Raw genomic sequence first — 15,501 nt, forward strand, 5'->3', positions numbered from 1 at the left:
TGAGTGAGTGAGTGAGTGAGGTAGGTCATAGATTCGAGAGGAGGTAAAGCGAAGGAGACCTGGTTGGTGAGTGAGGTGGCGCTGCTGTCAAATTTGGGCTTAGTAATGCATAGACTAAATAGGAGTGCCTAGATGGAATAGGACCTAGCTGCAACATTAATTAATCACCACCGAGTGTACTTAGGACTTCAATTCTGCGCTTCTGTCAAAGGCATAGTAACCCGAAGCTAAATAAAATTACATTGCATTGCATTGCGTTTAAGTAAGCTTCAATATTAGTTTCAAAACAATAACATACTACACAGCCCCTAATGATTTTGACCTTTGACCCTTGTCCTTTTTTGGTGGGGGGTTAAATAGTAGATCTGTTAGTCGTATATACGTTACAATAACACACAATGGGGGGTCTAAGCCCCTAAATCCCGCGCCAACAGAGATAAGAATCCATCTTTTGTGAAAGATAAGAAACCTCTAAGCCTCGTTTCGGCCTTCTTTCTGGAATTGAGCCCAGATCCCGGGTAGGCCTATATGGTCTCTTATTTCTGCTCAAATGTCATATCAACCACAAGACAGTCCTATAGCTAGAATGGACCCCCAACCAACGCACGTTTTGGTGGTGTTATCATAAGTTTATAAGTGATATGGTCGCTCCATAAGTATGATATGCACTACCTATACTTTGTCGTAATGCTACTGAGAGACTTACAGCAGCTCGAGATAACTAGTTCGAGAAGGAGAACGAGGGGGAGCGAGTCAATTGAAGTCCTAAGTACACTCGGTGGTGGTTAATTAGTTTTGCATCCTAGGACCTATTCCATCTAGGCACTCCTATTTAGTCCGCATTACTAAGCCCAAATTTGACAGCAGCGCCACCTCACTCACTCACCAGGCCTAGCTCGCTGCTTTACCTCCTCTCAGTTTGTCATCACCAGATATTAATGAAACAAACTTATGGAAGGAACACACATATCTTATGAACTTGCATCAATTGAATTTCAGAACAGAAACAGAAACAGAGCAAGGGTCTTAACGAATTCGGTGTGATTATTATTATGATTATAAACAAACTACTTTAAGTGTAAGCGAAGAATCTTACAAAGAATTCAGTAACTAATAATTTAGATATCTTTTCCCTTGCCAAAAACCAAAGTTTGTATGTTGGCTCAAGATATTCATTAATTTGCATAAAACTCGTGCCTGGAAATCATTAAAAGCGTGGAATATTCATCAAATTAATTAAGTAACTTTCGCAGCCTGAATATGCCCGTAATTATTGCCTTATTTTGCCTTATTTTCTTAAAGAAATTCGGGCCCAATCCAAGGTTGTAAATTAATATGGACTATTTCAACGTAAGACGTGTGTTGAAATAATTAAGACTTTCGTAGCGTTGGGTGTTTTGGGGGGTTTTGTGTAAGAAAAGGTATGGGCCGAAATGGTCTAGGGTGAAGTATGTATCAGTTTAAGGTTATACTATGGATAAGCCTTTGAGATACTGCATGGACTTGGGTCGACTCGGGTCCTTTAAGAGCCAAAGACTTTAAGGAAAAATACAGCTAAGGTGGTTCTGGCTAGCAGACGCCATGCACTAAACCAATGGCGGGGGAATGACGAAACAGTAGTCCTTAATCATGACTAATTAAATGTAGTAATTAGCATATTGTAATAAGAGATAATTAATTTTATTGATTAATTTTAATATTTAATTATTTTTATATTTAGAAAAAGGAAGCCGTTCTTTTAATTAAGGTTTAATCAGTTATGTAGCTGTACTATTCCTTTAATTTTCGAGTTGCCCACAGCTAGGGCTAAGGCCGGAGCTCGAGCCGCAGAACCCCCGAGTATTTGTTTAATGAAGGGAAAACATTCTTCTTTGGTAATTACATTAAGGAATTTTTGGAAGGAACCTTCTTTTTGACCCCGGACAGTCTAGAGACAGCTTCGTGATTAAAAGGTCTCCCGTCTAGCCTGAGGACAGGGCCCTTACGTGTAAGGATATAACCTCGTTATGGCCTAACTAAGAAATAAGAAAACTTTGCTCCAAATCTTTACCCTGACCCTTTGGCTACTTTAAGAGCTAGGTCAAGCAACCGTAAAAATTAAACAAGTTACAGTGGGGTTATTTGAAGAAGTAATTCTTAGGGAACGGTCCTATAAAATCCTGTATTTTATATTTAAATGGAATTAATTCGGGGTTAAAGTTCAATTTGTTTTTAATATTAATTTCAGAAAGATAACGCGCAAGCTTTGAGTCGATTGGAGATTCGAGACATCAAAACTTGTATCGTCATCGACTTTGGTGAGAACGCCACTTTTGCCAGTCAAGATTTGCCTTCACCGGTCATGGGTGGACCACTTTCTTTAGCGCCAAAAGAATGGACCAGTTCCCAATTAGGACGACAGAGAAAGCTCTTTGCTTGGGTGCGAGATTCCAGATGTTCCAACGAAGGCATGTTACTCATGAATGTGGAGAGACATTGTAAGTACCCTAAGTTCTAATTACTTAAACAAAACTGTGTCGAATCGAGCCACTCCTCTATGCTGGTACATGTGTCAAGGATAGGGGCTCTTATACTGTTCTGGGAACCCCAATTCAAAGTACTGTCCATAACATTTGGTAGTAACAGCTATTCATGTACTAAGACAATTCTGTTTGATTATAAGTCTCAAGTAAAGTTAAAGGAATTGAGAGTGTTAACATGCAGACAACGCGACTGTTTTTTTATTGGGGAGGGGGCAAAGGGGGGGGGGTTTAAACGTAATGTCGCGAATTAGTAAGGGTTGCCATCGCTTCTCTGCTATCCTTGATCTTATTTAGTTGGCGACGAATGATTCTGGCTTGTTCTCTATCAGCTCCTCTCATAGACAATCCCCTTCCTCCGGCGGAATTTAGGGTTCGTAACACTTAAGATACATCCGAAATAGCAACTTAAAAAAACTAACAGCTCCTGATTAAGATCTTTAAAACACTCTTAACAAGGGAAGTGTCTTTAATAATACCTCGAGATTTTTAGTGAACTCTCCAGTAAAGTTTGTAGTATAACTGCAACGAAGAATTCATACAGCTATAATAAGAATAATTGTGCCAGTGTTAAATGATTAGTCTAGGCTCCTCCCATAAATACGCCTAGATACCTTGATTGAAAATGCCTGGCTACGCGATGATTACTAGTAGCTGTATGAATTCCAGGCTTAAGTCGTCATATGTAAGTTTTAGGTATTTTTTTGCCCGGGCTCTCTAGCCTCTCTTAGGTAAGGTTAGATATGACGTGGTTTTTCAAAGTTTTTCTTCTTATATATTTTTTGGCGTCTTTTATGAAACCAGGGGTCGCTGTTGGGTTGGTTTGGTATATAGCAAGGGTAACACGAGCGATAATTAAGCATTATGAAGGCTGGCTGACTGTATGATGGTTTAAATTTAGCCTGAAGATACCTCAGCTACTTTTTCTACCATCCAACTTTTAATAATTGTCATTGAGAAATTCCTTAACGCTTCCCATAATGTATAGTTTCACTGGGTTCCTTTTTTCTTTTGGAACTAACAACTGTTCATTCCTTTTATCATAAGTAACATGAATGAACAGTAAGTATGACCAAGAAGTGATATCTATAGTTTATTAGGGAGAAGGTATAAATTCGCGCCACATTTCTAGCAGCTTTATCTCCAGTCCAAATTACGTAGGTCCGGAGTTAATCCCAGCCTCTAAATTACAACCAGCCAGCATCTTATTGGTTCTTGAAAACTCGTGCACGTCAGCGCGACGCGAATGAGAAAAAAATTACAGTCATATTTTCCGACTGAGGAGAGGAGGCGAAATAGCCCGTTGCCTCCTTTTACGTCCCCCCTTGTATTTTGGCCCGCGCGAATACTTGGGAATCTTATACCTTCTCCCTAATAAACTAGATATCACTTCTTGGTTATTATTATTATTATTGTATTATCACGATATCGTGGCATCGTATAGCTAAGCCACTCTGTTTAAAGTTAAAGTTTAAAAAATATTCTTTGGTTACGGTTAGGTGGATTACAGTGAATCATCGCGCAGTGTTTATTTCTGGGGTTCTTCTAAGATCTTTTTCTTGGTCTTTTTTAATTTCTTGGCACTTTTACGATATGCTTCGGTAAGAAAACCTTTGCGTAACAGTTTGCGCACTTCAGGGGGACCTTCAAAATTATTAAAAAGTGTTGCCAGACCTTTAGAAACCCCCTGGGAAATTCAGGGAAAAAACAGGGAAATTAATTTGAAAATAAACCTTGAAGAAATAAATAACATTCATATCATTAGCTAAAATTGTTTTTATTATTTCTTTATTTTCGGAATCACGTGAGCATAAGTTTATAAGTGATATGTTCGCTTCATAAGTATGAAATGCATTAATGCTACTGAGAGACTTAATTACAGCTCGAGAGAGATAACTAGTTCGACTCAAGGAGAACGAGGGGGAGCGAGTCAATTGAAGTCCTAAGTACACTCGGTGGTGGTTAATTAATTTTGCAGCTAGGACTTATTTCCATCTAGGCACTCCTATTTAGTCTGCATTACTAAGCCCCCTTTGACAGCAGCGCCCCACCAGGCCTCCCTGGCTTTACCTCCTCGAATCTATGACCTACCTCACTCACTCACTCACTCACTTCAAAATTACAAGCCTTTTAGTTAGCACCAGTGCCTAGTAGACTAGCTGCGATGTGCGTTGTTTTTATGCAACAAATTTAAGCACTTCAAACCTAGAAAATTCTACTCGTATTAAAATGGAACATGTTTCCATTAAAGGTTCCAAGTTTAATTATTTTCTTTAACATATATAAACTATAACTTTTGAGTGAGATATAGAAATCAATTCATATAAAACAAATAAACAGTATATAAAACCTAGAACCATTTCAGTGCAGCTCTGACAGTATGTAGAAATATTAAGTGGTCATTGACCAGTTTTTTAATTAAAACCCTTGGGCTCTACTGGTCAAATGACCAGTTTAAAAATTTTCCTTATTTCTCACCCTGTTACGGCCGTATTTGTTAACATCCCGTATTTGTTAACAGCGCATGTGCAATAGGTCAGTTTAGCACACGATGGTTAAATGGATTATCTGTGTCGCTTTGAAAACAAACTTGGTGTAGTATTATATTTGGGTTCGTAGTTTAGTTAATTTAATTAATAATAATAAATAATAAAAATAAAAATAAAATAACTGCAAATATATTTATATCGTTTATTGGTGCCGGTGTACTTGGTTTGCCATTTGCTTTCAAAGAGGTAAGCCTTGGTCTTTCATATGTTACAATTAGGCTCAATTATCGTTTGTTTACACACTTAATTACGTTAATTATTAATAATAGAGTGGTATTCTCGAAGGATCGAGTCATAATTATGGTTTTAGTGGCAATATTTAGGTAAAAACCAATAGGGACATTGTTTGTAATTAATTAATTAATCAATCAAAATCTGATTAATGTTTCAGCATTAAGGCAATGTTATGGCAAAATTGATTGCAAGCGAATGATATTGAAAAAGAGATATAGTTTAGTCCCCCCTTTACGCGATACAAACTCAAATGGGGTGTTATTATTAGACGACTCTGAAGAAGAAATATTTGAAAGTATGTTTTTTTTTTTTTTTTTTTTTTTGCTCCAGTTTAGTTGCCGAGCTAGGGCTTAAGTAGTTAGCCTTACAGCTCCAAATTTTTGGGAAAGCTAGAGATTGAGGGACTTTTTGAGTGCCAATTTAAATTGCGCCAGAGATGTGAGGGAGACCACTTCAGGAGGTAGGGAGTTCCAAATGGGAATAGTTCGTCTAAAGAAGGAGTGTTTCAGGGGGTCTTTACGAGAAGGAGGAAGGAAAAGTTGGCGTGGGTGTCCGCGGGTGTTGTGAGAGTGATGAGGGTATATAAAATAATTTTGCCCGGGAGTATTAAGGACCCGGAAGAGACTTACAAGGTCTATGTACGTCCGCCTAGTGGACAGGGGAGACCACCCTAGCGCTGTTTGTCGAGATTGACGAGGTAGGTGACAAAGGGATTTGGAAAGTTTAGACGCACGACCCTGGACACTATCGAGTAAATTAATATCTCGGATCAAGGAGGGGTTCCAGAGCTGGCTACCAAATTCAAGTAGGGGTCGTACATAGCAATTGAATAAGCGCGTAAGAAGTTGGTGGGGTAGTCTGCGAAAGTTAGCTTTAATGGTCGCGAGAAGGCCTTTAGCACGGCTACAGGTTCGCATTATATGAGAGTGTGGTTTGAGGTTGTATGTCACCTGAATCCCTAGATCCCGACATTCATGGACTCTATTGATATTAGTGCCACCAAGGTAATAGGGAGAGGGTAAATCGATATCTGGTTTGGTATGGTGGATAGTGAGTAACAATGACTTCTGACTATTAAATAAGAGGCCATTCCGCGAGGTCCAAGTTTCTAGCTTGCTAAGGTCAGATTGAAGACTACGAACATCGTCGTATGATTTAATTACCCGAAAGATTTTAAGATCATCCGCGAAAAGGCACAACTGTGAGGATAATTGAGATGGTAGATCATTAATGTACAATAAGAACAATATGGGTCCTAGAACGCTACCTTGGGGGACGCCACTAGCTACAGGGAGGGACTTGCTAAGAGAGTCACCAACGCGCACAGATTGGATGCGATCTAGTAAGTACGAGTTAATCCACCTGTATATATTATTGTTAAGACCAAAAGCTCTGAGCTTGGCCAACAACCGTTTATGGGGAACCGAATCGAACGCTTTTGCAATATCTAGATATATGACATCGACTTGATGACCCTCATCGTAGGCCAATAGCCAGGTGGAAAAAGCCGTAAGCAGGTTTGACTCCACAGATCGATTATTGAGGAAGCCATGTTGATACTCGCTTAGGTAGGGCGTGACAAACTGGAGGAGAGGCAAACGAATACACTTTTCAAGGACTTTACAGACTGTTGAAGTTAAACTAATGGGCCTATAGTTGTGGGCGTCACTTTTGCTACCCTTGCCCTTGTATATGGGGGTTACGTGCGCAACACGCCAGTCGGATGGTAGAGTGCCTTCAGTAAGGGATGTTGTAAAAAGGGTTAAAAGAGGGATAGCTAGCGAGGATGAGCAATGGTTCAGAATACGGTTCGGTATCCCGTCAGGACCAGAGGCGCTTTTTATGTCAAGTTTACGGAGGATGAGTTTTAGATCGGCTAATGTAGGGAGAAAATCAGGCATTTGGGCTGGAAGGCTATTAGGTAAGTCAGCTAGGTCCGGAGGGTTCGAGTTAAAGTTTTTAGAGAGGGTTTCATTGAGGCAGTTGGCCATTTCTTCATCAGAGTCTGTGGGTGTGCCGTTGTTCAACCGGATATTGAGGCGCGAAGGCAGGCAACGTAATTGATGACGGATGAAGCGGTAGAAAGCCCGTGGGTTGGTCTTGATTGTAGACAACTTGCGCGCTTGGGTCCTGGAAACCGCCTTTCGGAGAAGAGATTTGACAAGACCCACTTGGGATTTATACAATGGTTGAAGGCGGTCATGGGTGAGGCTGTCTTTAGAAGCGATAGCTCGACGGAGTTTCTTCCACAGACGTTCTTTTTTCCGTATGGCGCGTTTAGTAGAAAGCGGTATCCAAGGTCGGGAAGTGCGAGAGGCCAGGTGATCGTAGAGTGGTACTGCTTCTGAGATGCACGTGAAGAGCGTAGTTTTGAAGAAAGTCCACGCCTGTTCAATCGGAAGCCGAGCGAGGGGAGACCAGTCGGAGGTGGAGAGTAGAGTGTTGAGTTTGACGTAGTCACCTCGACTATAGTCAAAGTCATGTGAGAATTTGAGTGGTAAAGATTGGTTACCAACTAATGGGTACACGGCGCATATTGTTAATTAGTTTGTTCTTAATGTAAACTGGACCTTTGTATTGAATTTAATTCAAATTGTTTCAGATTAGTATAATTAAAGATCTCAATTAAATTAGGTCTAATTTACCAATATTTATTCTAAAAGGGAATCACACTTTTAGGAAAGGTGGAAAATGGCTTGTTGATATTATAATCTTAATATCACAATTAGGTAACATTAATAGAACTTTCTCCTTGTTCTTTTTGGGTGACATGCGGTATTTTTTATCTATTTCTATAAAAATTGGAGCGATGAAACGTGGAAAAATTGGGGCGATGAAACGTGGAAAAATTGGGGCGATGAAACGTGGAAAAATTGGGGCGAAAAAACGTGGAAATCGGTTTTCATAAAGTTGTATGAAATAATGGTATCTACGGTTTCTTTTTCTTGTTTTGTAGCAATACGATATTACCATTAGTGATCTTCAACCTAAAGAACGAGATTTTCGTTCGGACGCTAAAGACGTCGTTTATTTGATTCCTGAACTGTGCGTCATGACTGGTTTAACCGACATCATGAGAAGCCATTTCAATTTGATGAGGGAAGTGGCGACAACGACTCGTCCCGGACCTAGAAGCCGCGTTGAAATGGTCAAGAGCTTCATGAATCGCTGTCTTACCAACGCCAAGGTAAATTATTGTCAAATTTTAATTGGCGCGTCGCGTTCTTAACTAACTTAATTAACTATTCAGGTTAAAGAGGATATGGAAAAATGGGGAATAAGTTACGGAAGCGAACCATTGCAGTTGAAAGGCCGCGTTGTTCCGCAAGAAAAAATCATTCAAGGAAGGTCGGAGTTTACTGCCAAAGACAGGGATTTTGGCAAGGACATGAGGAGTAAGCCCATGCATAATCCTCGTCATATGGACAAGTTCGCGATGATTTCGACTCAACGCGATCGTCCTAATTGCGAGGAGTTGTATGAAACGTTCAAGAGGGTTTGCGGACCTTTGAAGATGAATGTCGCCGCTCCAAAAATGTAATTTTATTGATTTTTAATTCTTTAGTTCTTACTTTTAACTTTTAGTATTCGCGTCGCTTTATCTTACAGTACTTTTAATTTGTAGGCTTCGCGTCGCGTCTGCGAGAACTTTTATCTTACAGTACTTACTTTTAATTTGTAGTATTCTTAGACTCTTAATTCTTGATTAAACAAATTTAGCTCTGTGGTTGGAAAACTGTTTCAACAAAAGAATCGTAGGCTTCAAGAAGTCTTCCACCTGGAATACGCTATATATGAATACAAGGCGGAAGGTTCTTTGGCTTATACGTTCCAAGTTATTTTACTTAAACGTTCCAAGTTCTTTTACTTAAACGTTCCAAGTTCTTTTCCTTATACGTTCCACCAAGTTGTTTGAATTCATCCGAGATGGACTCTATGAAGGATATACTAGACAATCTTATAATTTGGGTAAGCTTTGGCTTTTTGTTAATGCAAGGAAGTTGAAGGAAGGAAGATTAGAATGGCCCTTTAATAAAATAATCTACCCGTTTTTGTCTGAATAATTACGTATTGATTAGAAAATATTTAAAATTAAATCACTTATTAGATTAAAACATTCCAAGTGCAAGTGAGGATAGCACCGCTTTTGAATTGTCTGATGCTAAAATGTAAATACACATGCTTGCTTAGTGCTTGCTTAAAAATATTCAACTTTTAATATTAATAAACTACAGCGAGCCAAAATATTTCTGCTCCGAATGGCTTGTTCGCATTAGGGAACTCAACTGAGAAATAATAATTTTAAACTTTATTATTTAGCGACGTAACTTAAATGAAGTGCTTAACGGTATACGTCGTTATAATTTGGACGTATTATGTTGCCGGAAATCAATGAAATAGTAGAGGCTCAAGATGTGACGCAGTTAACATGTTTATTACGGCTCATCTTAGGATGCGCGATAAATTGCGCCCAAAAAGATGTTTTCCTCGAAGCCATTTATGCTTTGGAGGTAAATGCACAACGTGTTGTTATGGACGCCATCAAACATTTATTTTCTTCCCGAAAACTAACCGTGATTAAATAATAAAATAATTTAAATCCTTTAGCTACTCAGGACGGACTTCACGGAGGTTAACGAAATGACAGAGTACCTCCAACTTGATCATGAAGCAAGGAAAAAGTTAAAATCTCGATGTCTGGAACTTGAAACTAATTTCGAGATCATCCAAGATGAAAAGAGCTTCGTGAAAAGCTTAAAGATTCTGAAGATTTAGAAGATCGTTGTATGAAAAATTATGATTTGAAAGATGTTTTTGCTTGTTACAATGAAGTATTTTGCGTTTTCCCTTACTTTGAAGAAATTCCACATAAAATAAGCTGCTTTTTTCACGAGTAAGATGCGCGCTTTAAATGAAATTATCTTAAATTGGTGTTTAAAAACATGTTTATTAAATATCAGGATTGGAGAACATGAAGTTGCTAAGCAGTATTTGGGGAAACCCTCATTTTACTCCTGCAATAATGTGCATGCAAAATATAAGCAATTACTTAAAGAGGACAGAACCATATTTGAAGCTTTTTTGGAGAAGGAATGGAAACAAGAAGAGATGAAGAAGAGGAATGATGGAAATAAAGCTAATGGTAAAACCAATGGATAAAAATAAAAAGAACCAGTTAAGAAGAAGGGGGAAATTTGAAAGTAGGGCTTATCAGCTCCGGGGGAAATTTGCCAGTAGGGCTTATCAGCTCCGGGGGAAATTTGCCAGTAGGGCTTATCAGCTCCGGGGGAAATTTGCCAGTAGGGCTTATCAGCTCCGGGGGAAATTTGCCAGTAGGGCTTATCAGCTCCGGGGGAAATTTGCCAGTAGGGCTTATCAGCTCCGGGGGAAATTTGAAAGTAGGGCTTATCAGCTCCGGGGGAAATTTGCCAGTAGGGCTTATCAGCTCCGGGGGAAATTTGAAAGTAGGGCTTATCAGCTCCGGGGGAAATTTGAAAGTAGGGCTTATCAGCTCCGGGGGAAATTTGAAAGTAGGGCTTATCAGCTCCGGGGGAAATTTGCCAGTAGGGCTTATCAGCTCCGGGGGAAATTTGAAAGTAGGGCTTATCAGCTCCGGGGGAAATTTGAAAGTAGGGCTTATCAGCTCCGGGGGAAATTTGCCAGTAGGGCTTATCAGCTCCGGGGGAAATTTGCCAGTAGGGCTTATCAGCTCCGGGGGAAATTTGAAAGTAGGGCTTATCAGCTCCGGGGGAAATTTGAAAGTAGGGCTTATCAGCTCCGGGGGAAATTTGAAAGTAGGGCTTATCAGCTCCGGGGGAAATTTGCCAGTAGGGCTTATCAGCTCCGGGGGAAATTTGAAAGTAGGGCTTATCAGCTCCGGGGGAAATTTGCCAGTAGGGCTTATCAGCTCCGGGGGAAATTTGAAAGTAGGGCTTATCAGCTCCGGGGGAAATTTGAAAGTAGGGCTTATCAGCTCCGGGGGAAATTTGAAAGTAGGGCTTATCAGCTCCGGGGGAAATTTGCCAGTAGGGCTTATCAGCTCCGGGGGAAATTTGCCAGTAGGGCTTATCAGCTCCGGGGGAAATTTGCCAGTAGGGCTTATCAGCTCCGGGGGAAATTTGCCAGTAGGGCTTATCAGCTCCGGGGGAAATTTGAAAGTAGGGCTTATCAGCTCCGGGGGAAATTTGCCAGTAGGGCTTATCAGCTCCGGGGGAAATTTGAAAGTAGGGCTTATCAGCTCCGGGGGAAATTTGCCAGTAGGGCTTATCAGCTCCGGGGGAAATTTGAAAGTAGGGCTTATCAGCTCCGGGGGAAATTTGAAAGTAGGGCTTATCAGCTCCGGGGGAAATTTGAAAGTAGGGCTTATCAGCTCCGGGGGAAATTTGAAAGTAGGGCTTATCAGCTCCGGGGGAAATTTGAAAGTAGGGCTTATCAGCTCCGGGGGAAATTTGCCAGTAGGGCTTATCAGCTCCGGGGGAAATTTGCCAGTAGGGCTTATCAGCTCCGGGGGAAATTTGCCAGTAGGGCTTATCAGCTCCGGGGGAAATTTGAAAGTAGGGCTTATCAGCTCCGGGGGAAATTTGCCAGTAGGGCTTATCAGCTCCGGGGGAAATTTGCCAGTAGGGCTTATCAGCTCCGGGGGAAATTTGAAAGTAGGGCTTATCAGCTCCGGGGGAAATTTGAAAGTAGGGCTTATCAGCTCCGGGGGAAATTTGCCAGTAGGGCTTATCAGCTCCGGGGGAAATTTGCCAGTAGGGCTTATCAGCTCCGGGGGAAATTTGCCAGTAGGGCTTATCAGCTCCGGGGGAAATTTGCCAGTAGGGCTTATCAGCTCCGGGGGAAATTTGCCAGTAGGGCTTATCAGCTCCGGGGGGAAATTTGCCAGTAGGGCTTATCAGCTCCGGGGGAAATTTGCCAGTAGGGCTTATCAGCTCCGGGGGAAATTTGCCAGTAGGGCTTATCAGCTCCGGGGGAAATTTGCCAGTAGGGCTTATCAGCTCCGGGGGAAATTTGCCAGTAGGGCTTATCAGCTCCGGGGGAAATTTGCCAGTAGGGCTTATCAGCTCCGGGGGAAATTTGCCAGTAGGGCTTATCAGCTCCGGGGGAAATTTGCCAGTAGGGCTTATCAGCTCCGGGGGAAATTTGCCAGTAGGGCTTATCAGCTCCGGGGGAAATTTGCCAGTAGGGCTTATCAGCTCCGGGGGAAATTTGCCAGTAGGGCTTATCAGCTCCGGGGGAAATTTGCCAGTAGGGCTTATCAGCTCCGGGGGAAATTTGCCAGTAGGGCTTATCAGCTCCGGGGGAAATTTGCCAGTAGGGCTTATCAGCTCCGGGGGAAATTTGCCAGTAGGGCTTATCAGCTCCGGGGGAAATTTGCCAGTAGGGCTTATCAGCTCCGGGGGAAATTTGCCAGTAGGGCTTATCAGCTCCGGGGGAAATTTGCCAGTAGGGCTTATCAGCTCCGGGTGAAATTTGCCAGTAGGGCTTATCAGCTCCGGGGGAAATTTGCCAGTAGGGCTTATCAGCTCCGGGGGGAAATTTGCCAGTAGGGCTTATCAGCTCCGGGGGAAATTTGCCAGTAGGGCTTATCAGCTCCGGGGGAAATTTGCCAGTAGGGCTTATCAGCTCCGGGGGAAATTTGCCAGTAGGGCTTGTCAGCTCCGGGGGAATTTGCCAGTAGGGCTTATCAGATCAATAAGGGGAAAACTCCGGCCTATATGAACGACTTCCTTACTAAACAAACGGAAATGCATAACCATTCAACTAGATCCAGCAACAATAATTTCCACGTAGAAGACCTTCAAACAACATTAAGAAAAAAAAGTGCAAAATTTCGCGGTATAACCTTATGGAACAAGCTGCCCCAATATCTAAAAAACATTGAATCGATAACCCTATTTAAAAAAGAGTTAACTAAATTTTTAAAAACTTAAATGTATTTTTTATTCTATTTTAGTCTTGAGTTAATTTAAATTATAAGGACACCTTTGTAAACCAGATTTTATCTGAAAGGATTTCTCCGAAATAAAAGCCGTTATTATTATTTGAAAGTAGGGATGTAAGGTCCGGGGAAATTTGCCAGTAGGGCTTATCAGCTCCGGGGGAAATTTGAAAGTAGGGATGTAAGGTCCGGAAGAAATTAGCCTAAATTACCCGGGAATTTTTAAAAAATAGCCTAAATTACCCGGGAATTTTTAAGAAATAGCCTAAATTGGTGGAAAAGCATCGTAATCGAAATTTCTAATAATTGAGCTTTATTTTGCAGTTAAAAACCAGGGCATCGCGATACAAGACTGGAAAAAGATGATTTTACATTTTCTAAATTCAAAATTTCGAATAGTCCTTTGGAAACGCGGCGTCCGGCGAAAAGCCCACTGTGTCTGGACCCGCAGCCTTTAAACCAGAACATACGTCGGGAACATTATCAGATTCCTACTAAAGAGGAAATCGAAGCGGAATTAGCAGGCGCCAAATACTTTTCGAAGTTGGACGCTGCGTCTGGCTTTTATCAGATCCCACTAGACGAAAACAGTCGGTTACTGACGACGTTCAACACACCGAATGGGCGCTACTGCTTCACACGTTTGCCTTTTGGAATCTCATCGGCACCTGAAATATTTTACAAGGTGTTCAGTCAAATTTTTGATGGAGTCAAGCAAGCAAGCATGATGACGTTCTAGTATGGGGTAAAACTCGGAACGATCATGATCAACAGTTGCGAGAGGCAAACAATGGAAGGACCTAGTTGTAGCCGATGCTCTATCCAGATCGAGCTTGCCATTAACTCACGGCGACGCTACGCTATGTCAGATATTGATCTGACGAGCTCGAGGTTCACGTCAATTCCGTACTCAGGTCCCTACCAGTTAGTGACGCTATGTTAAAGCTCATCAAGGAAGAGACTAGTAAGGATCCCGTTTTAACGAGGGTTAGAGACCATATCAGAACAGGCTGGAAACCCCATATGCCACAGTGCACGCAGAGTTAACCTAAAAGGAACCCGCATGGTTATACCGACGTCGCTCCGGGAACGCATGCTGGACATAATCCATGATGGCCATCTGGGAATTGAAAAATGCAGACGCCGCGCCAGACAGGCGTTGTATTGGCCGAATATCAACGCTGATATTGAGCGTACTTGCAAGAGTTGCTCAACATGCGACAAGTATCAGTATACCCAGCCCCAAGAGCCGTTAATTATGCGCCCGTTGCCAATGGATCCATGGGAGCGCGTGGGCACTGATATATTTCATTATCAAGATAAGGACTATCTCGTCGTAATTGATGGCTATTCCAATTACCTGGAAGTAGATGACATTAAGTCACTTGGAGCCCCAACCATCATCCATTGCCTAAAGAAGCATTTTGGAAGGCACGGCATCCCACGGGAGGTTCTTTCGGATAACGTTCCGTTTGGCTCACAAGAGTTCCAGTTATTCTCTAAGGAGTATGGGTTCACGCACACCACCTCTAGTCCCAAATACCCGCAATCAAATGGGCTGGCGGAAAAGGGTGTACAAATTGCCAAACGTTTGCTCAAGAAAGCTAAGCAAGACTATGAGTTGGGTCTCTTAAGTTACCGCAACACTTCAACACGACCTTCAATGGTCATGCAATACAGGTTTACAGGTTTAAATTGTTCGCCGTACAATGGTACGCCCTTTTGAATCAGGGCGGCTCCCTAAAAGTGGGGGAGCGCAGCAGAAGTTAATATGTTAAACAATATGCGCGAATGTTACACTGTTTGTGGTGGCAGCGGGGGAACGGAAGCCTTGAGACCTACCGGTCCAGAAAATGCGGTATATATGAGTCGGGGTGGGCGCGTCGCCAGGCTTCGTTTTTGGTCCACCAGGTCGTGAGGATGGCCCGAACGGCGTCGTGGTCCCAAACGGAGCCCTCCAGACCCAGGACGACTTCCAACGGGCTACCACGATTGACACGGCGCCAATTGGAGGTCGCGGATGAGGCACACGTCTCTGGACACGCCATTAGGACCACAGATGCGACAGGTGCGCTGGTAATCGCCGAAGTCGGCGCGGCGGACACCCGTAAGCAGGGACCCCGTCCGTGCCTGGAAAAGGAGGCCTCCTCCGTGAGAGCCATCATAGCAGGCCTCCACTGAGGGATGCGCTTTAGCCGCGTAGTGCCGTAGGCTTTGCTTGGCGGAGATTGCGGAGCGCCACGTCCGTTCGGCGTGC

General features: G+C 42.3%; 1 protein-coding gene across 6 annotated transcripts; it reads left to right on the forward strand.

Moving 5' to 3' along the window:
* The first annotated feature begins 5,058 nt into the window (after positions 1 to 5,058).
* LOC149615589 (piwi-like protein 1) lies at positions 5,059 to 14,704 on the forward strand. 6 transcript variants are annotated; one of them, XM_089856942.1, is made up of 10 exons: positions 7,894 to 8,031; positions 8,110 to 8,227; positions 8,323 to 8,489; positions 8,553 to 8,839; positions 9,023 to 9,271; positions 9,411 to 9,471; positions 9,623 to 9,813; positions 9,911 to 10,196; positions 10,264 to 10,445; positions 13,569 to 14,704. In XM_089856942.1, exons 3-5 carry the CDS (start codon positions 8,355 to 8,357, stop codon positions 9,216 to 9,218), a joined length of 618 nt encoding a protein of 205 aa, XP_089713068.1. In that variant the 5' UTR covers positions 7,894 to 8,031; positions 8,110 to 8,227; positions 8,323 to 8,354; the 3' UTR covers positions 9,219 to 9,271; positions 9,411 to 9,471; positions 9,623 to 9,813; positions 9,911 to 10,196; positions 10,264 to 10,445; positions 13,569 to 14,704. The 6 variants fall into 6 exon arrangements, with proteins under 6 accessions (XP_089713069.1, XP_089713063.1, XP_089713068.1 ...); XM_089856940.1 differs by having other exon boundaries at positions 8,110 to 8,214; positions 8,279 to 8,489; XM_089856943.1 differs by lacking the exons at positions 7,894 to 8,031; positions 8,110 to 8,227 and adding an exon at positions 5,059 to 5,130 and having other exon boundaries at positions 8,259 to 8,489.
* The last annotated feature ends 797 nt before the right edge of the window (positions 14,705 to 15,501 follow it).

This window comes from Phalangium opilio, unplaced genomic scaffold (genome assembly GCF_054372755.1).
Source record: "Phalangium opilio isolate 3A_F unplaced genomic scaffold, DU_Popi_V2 ptg000217l_1, whole genome shotgun sequence".
NCBI classification, from domain to species: domain Eukaryota; kingdom Metazoa; phylum Arthropoda; class Arachnida; order Opiliones; family Phalangiidae; genus Phalangium; species Phalangium opilio.

What these genes read in the sequence shown, in the direction of transcription:
- LOC149615589 (XM_089856943.1), top strand. Translation starts at nt 8,355, where the DNA reads ATGACTGGTTTAACCGACATCATGAGAAGCCATTTCAATTTGATGAGG. An exon ending in GCTGTCTTACCAACGCCAAG is followed by an intron (nt 8,490 to 8,552) that starts GTAAATTATTGT and finishes TTAACTATTCAG; the next exon opens with GTTAAAGAGGATATGGAAAA. An exon ending in AATGTCGCCGCTCCAAAAAT is followed by an intron (nt 8,840 to 9,022) that starts GTAATTTTATTG and finishes AAACAAATTTAG; the next exon opens with CTCTGTGGTTGGAAAACTGT.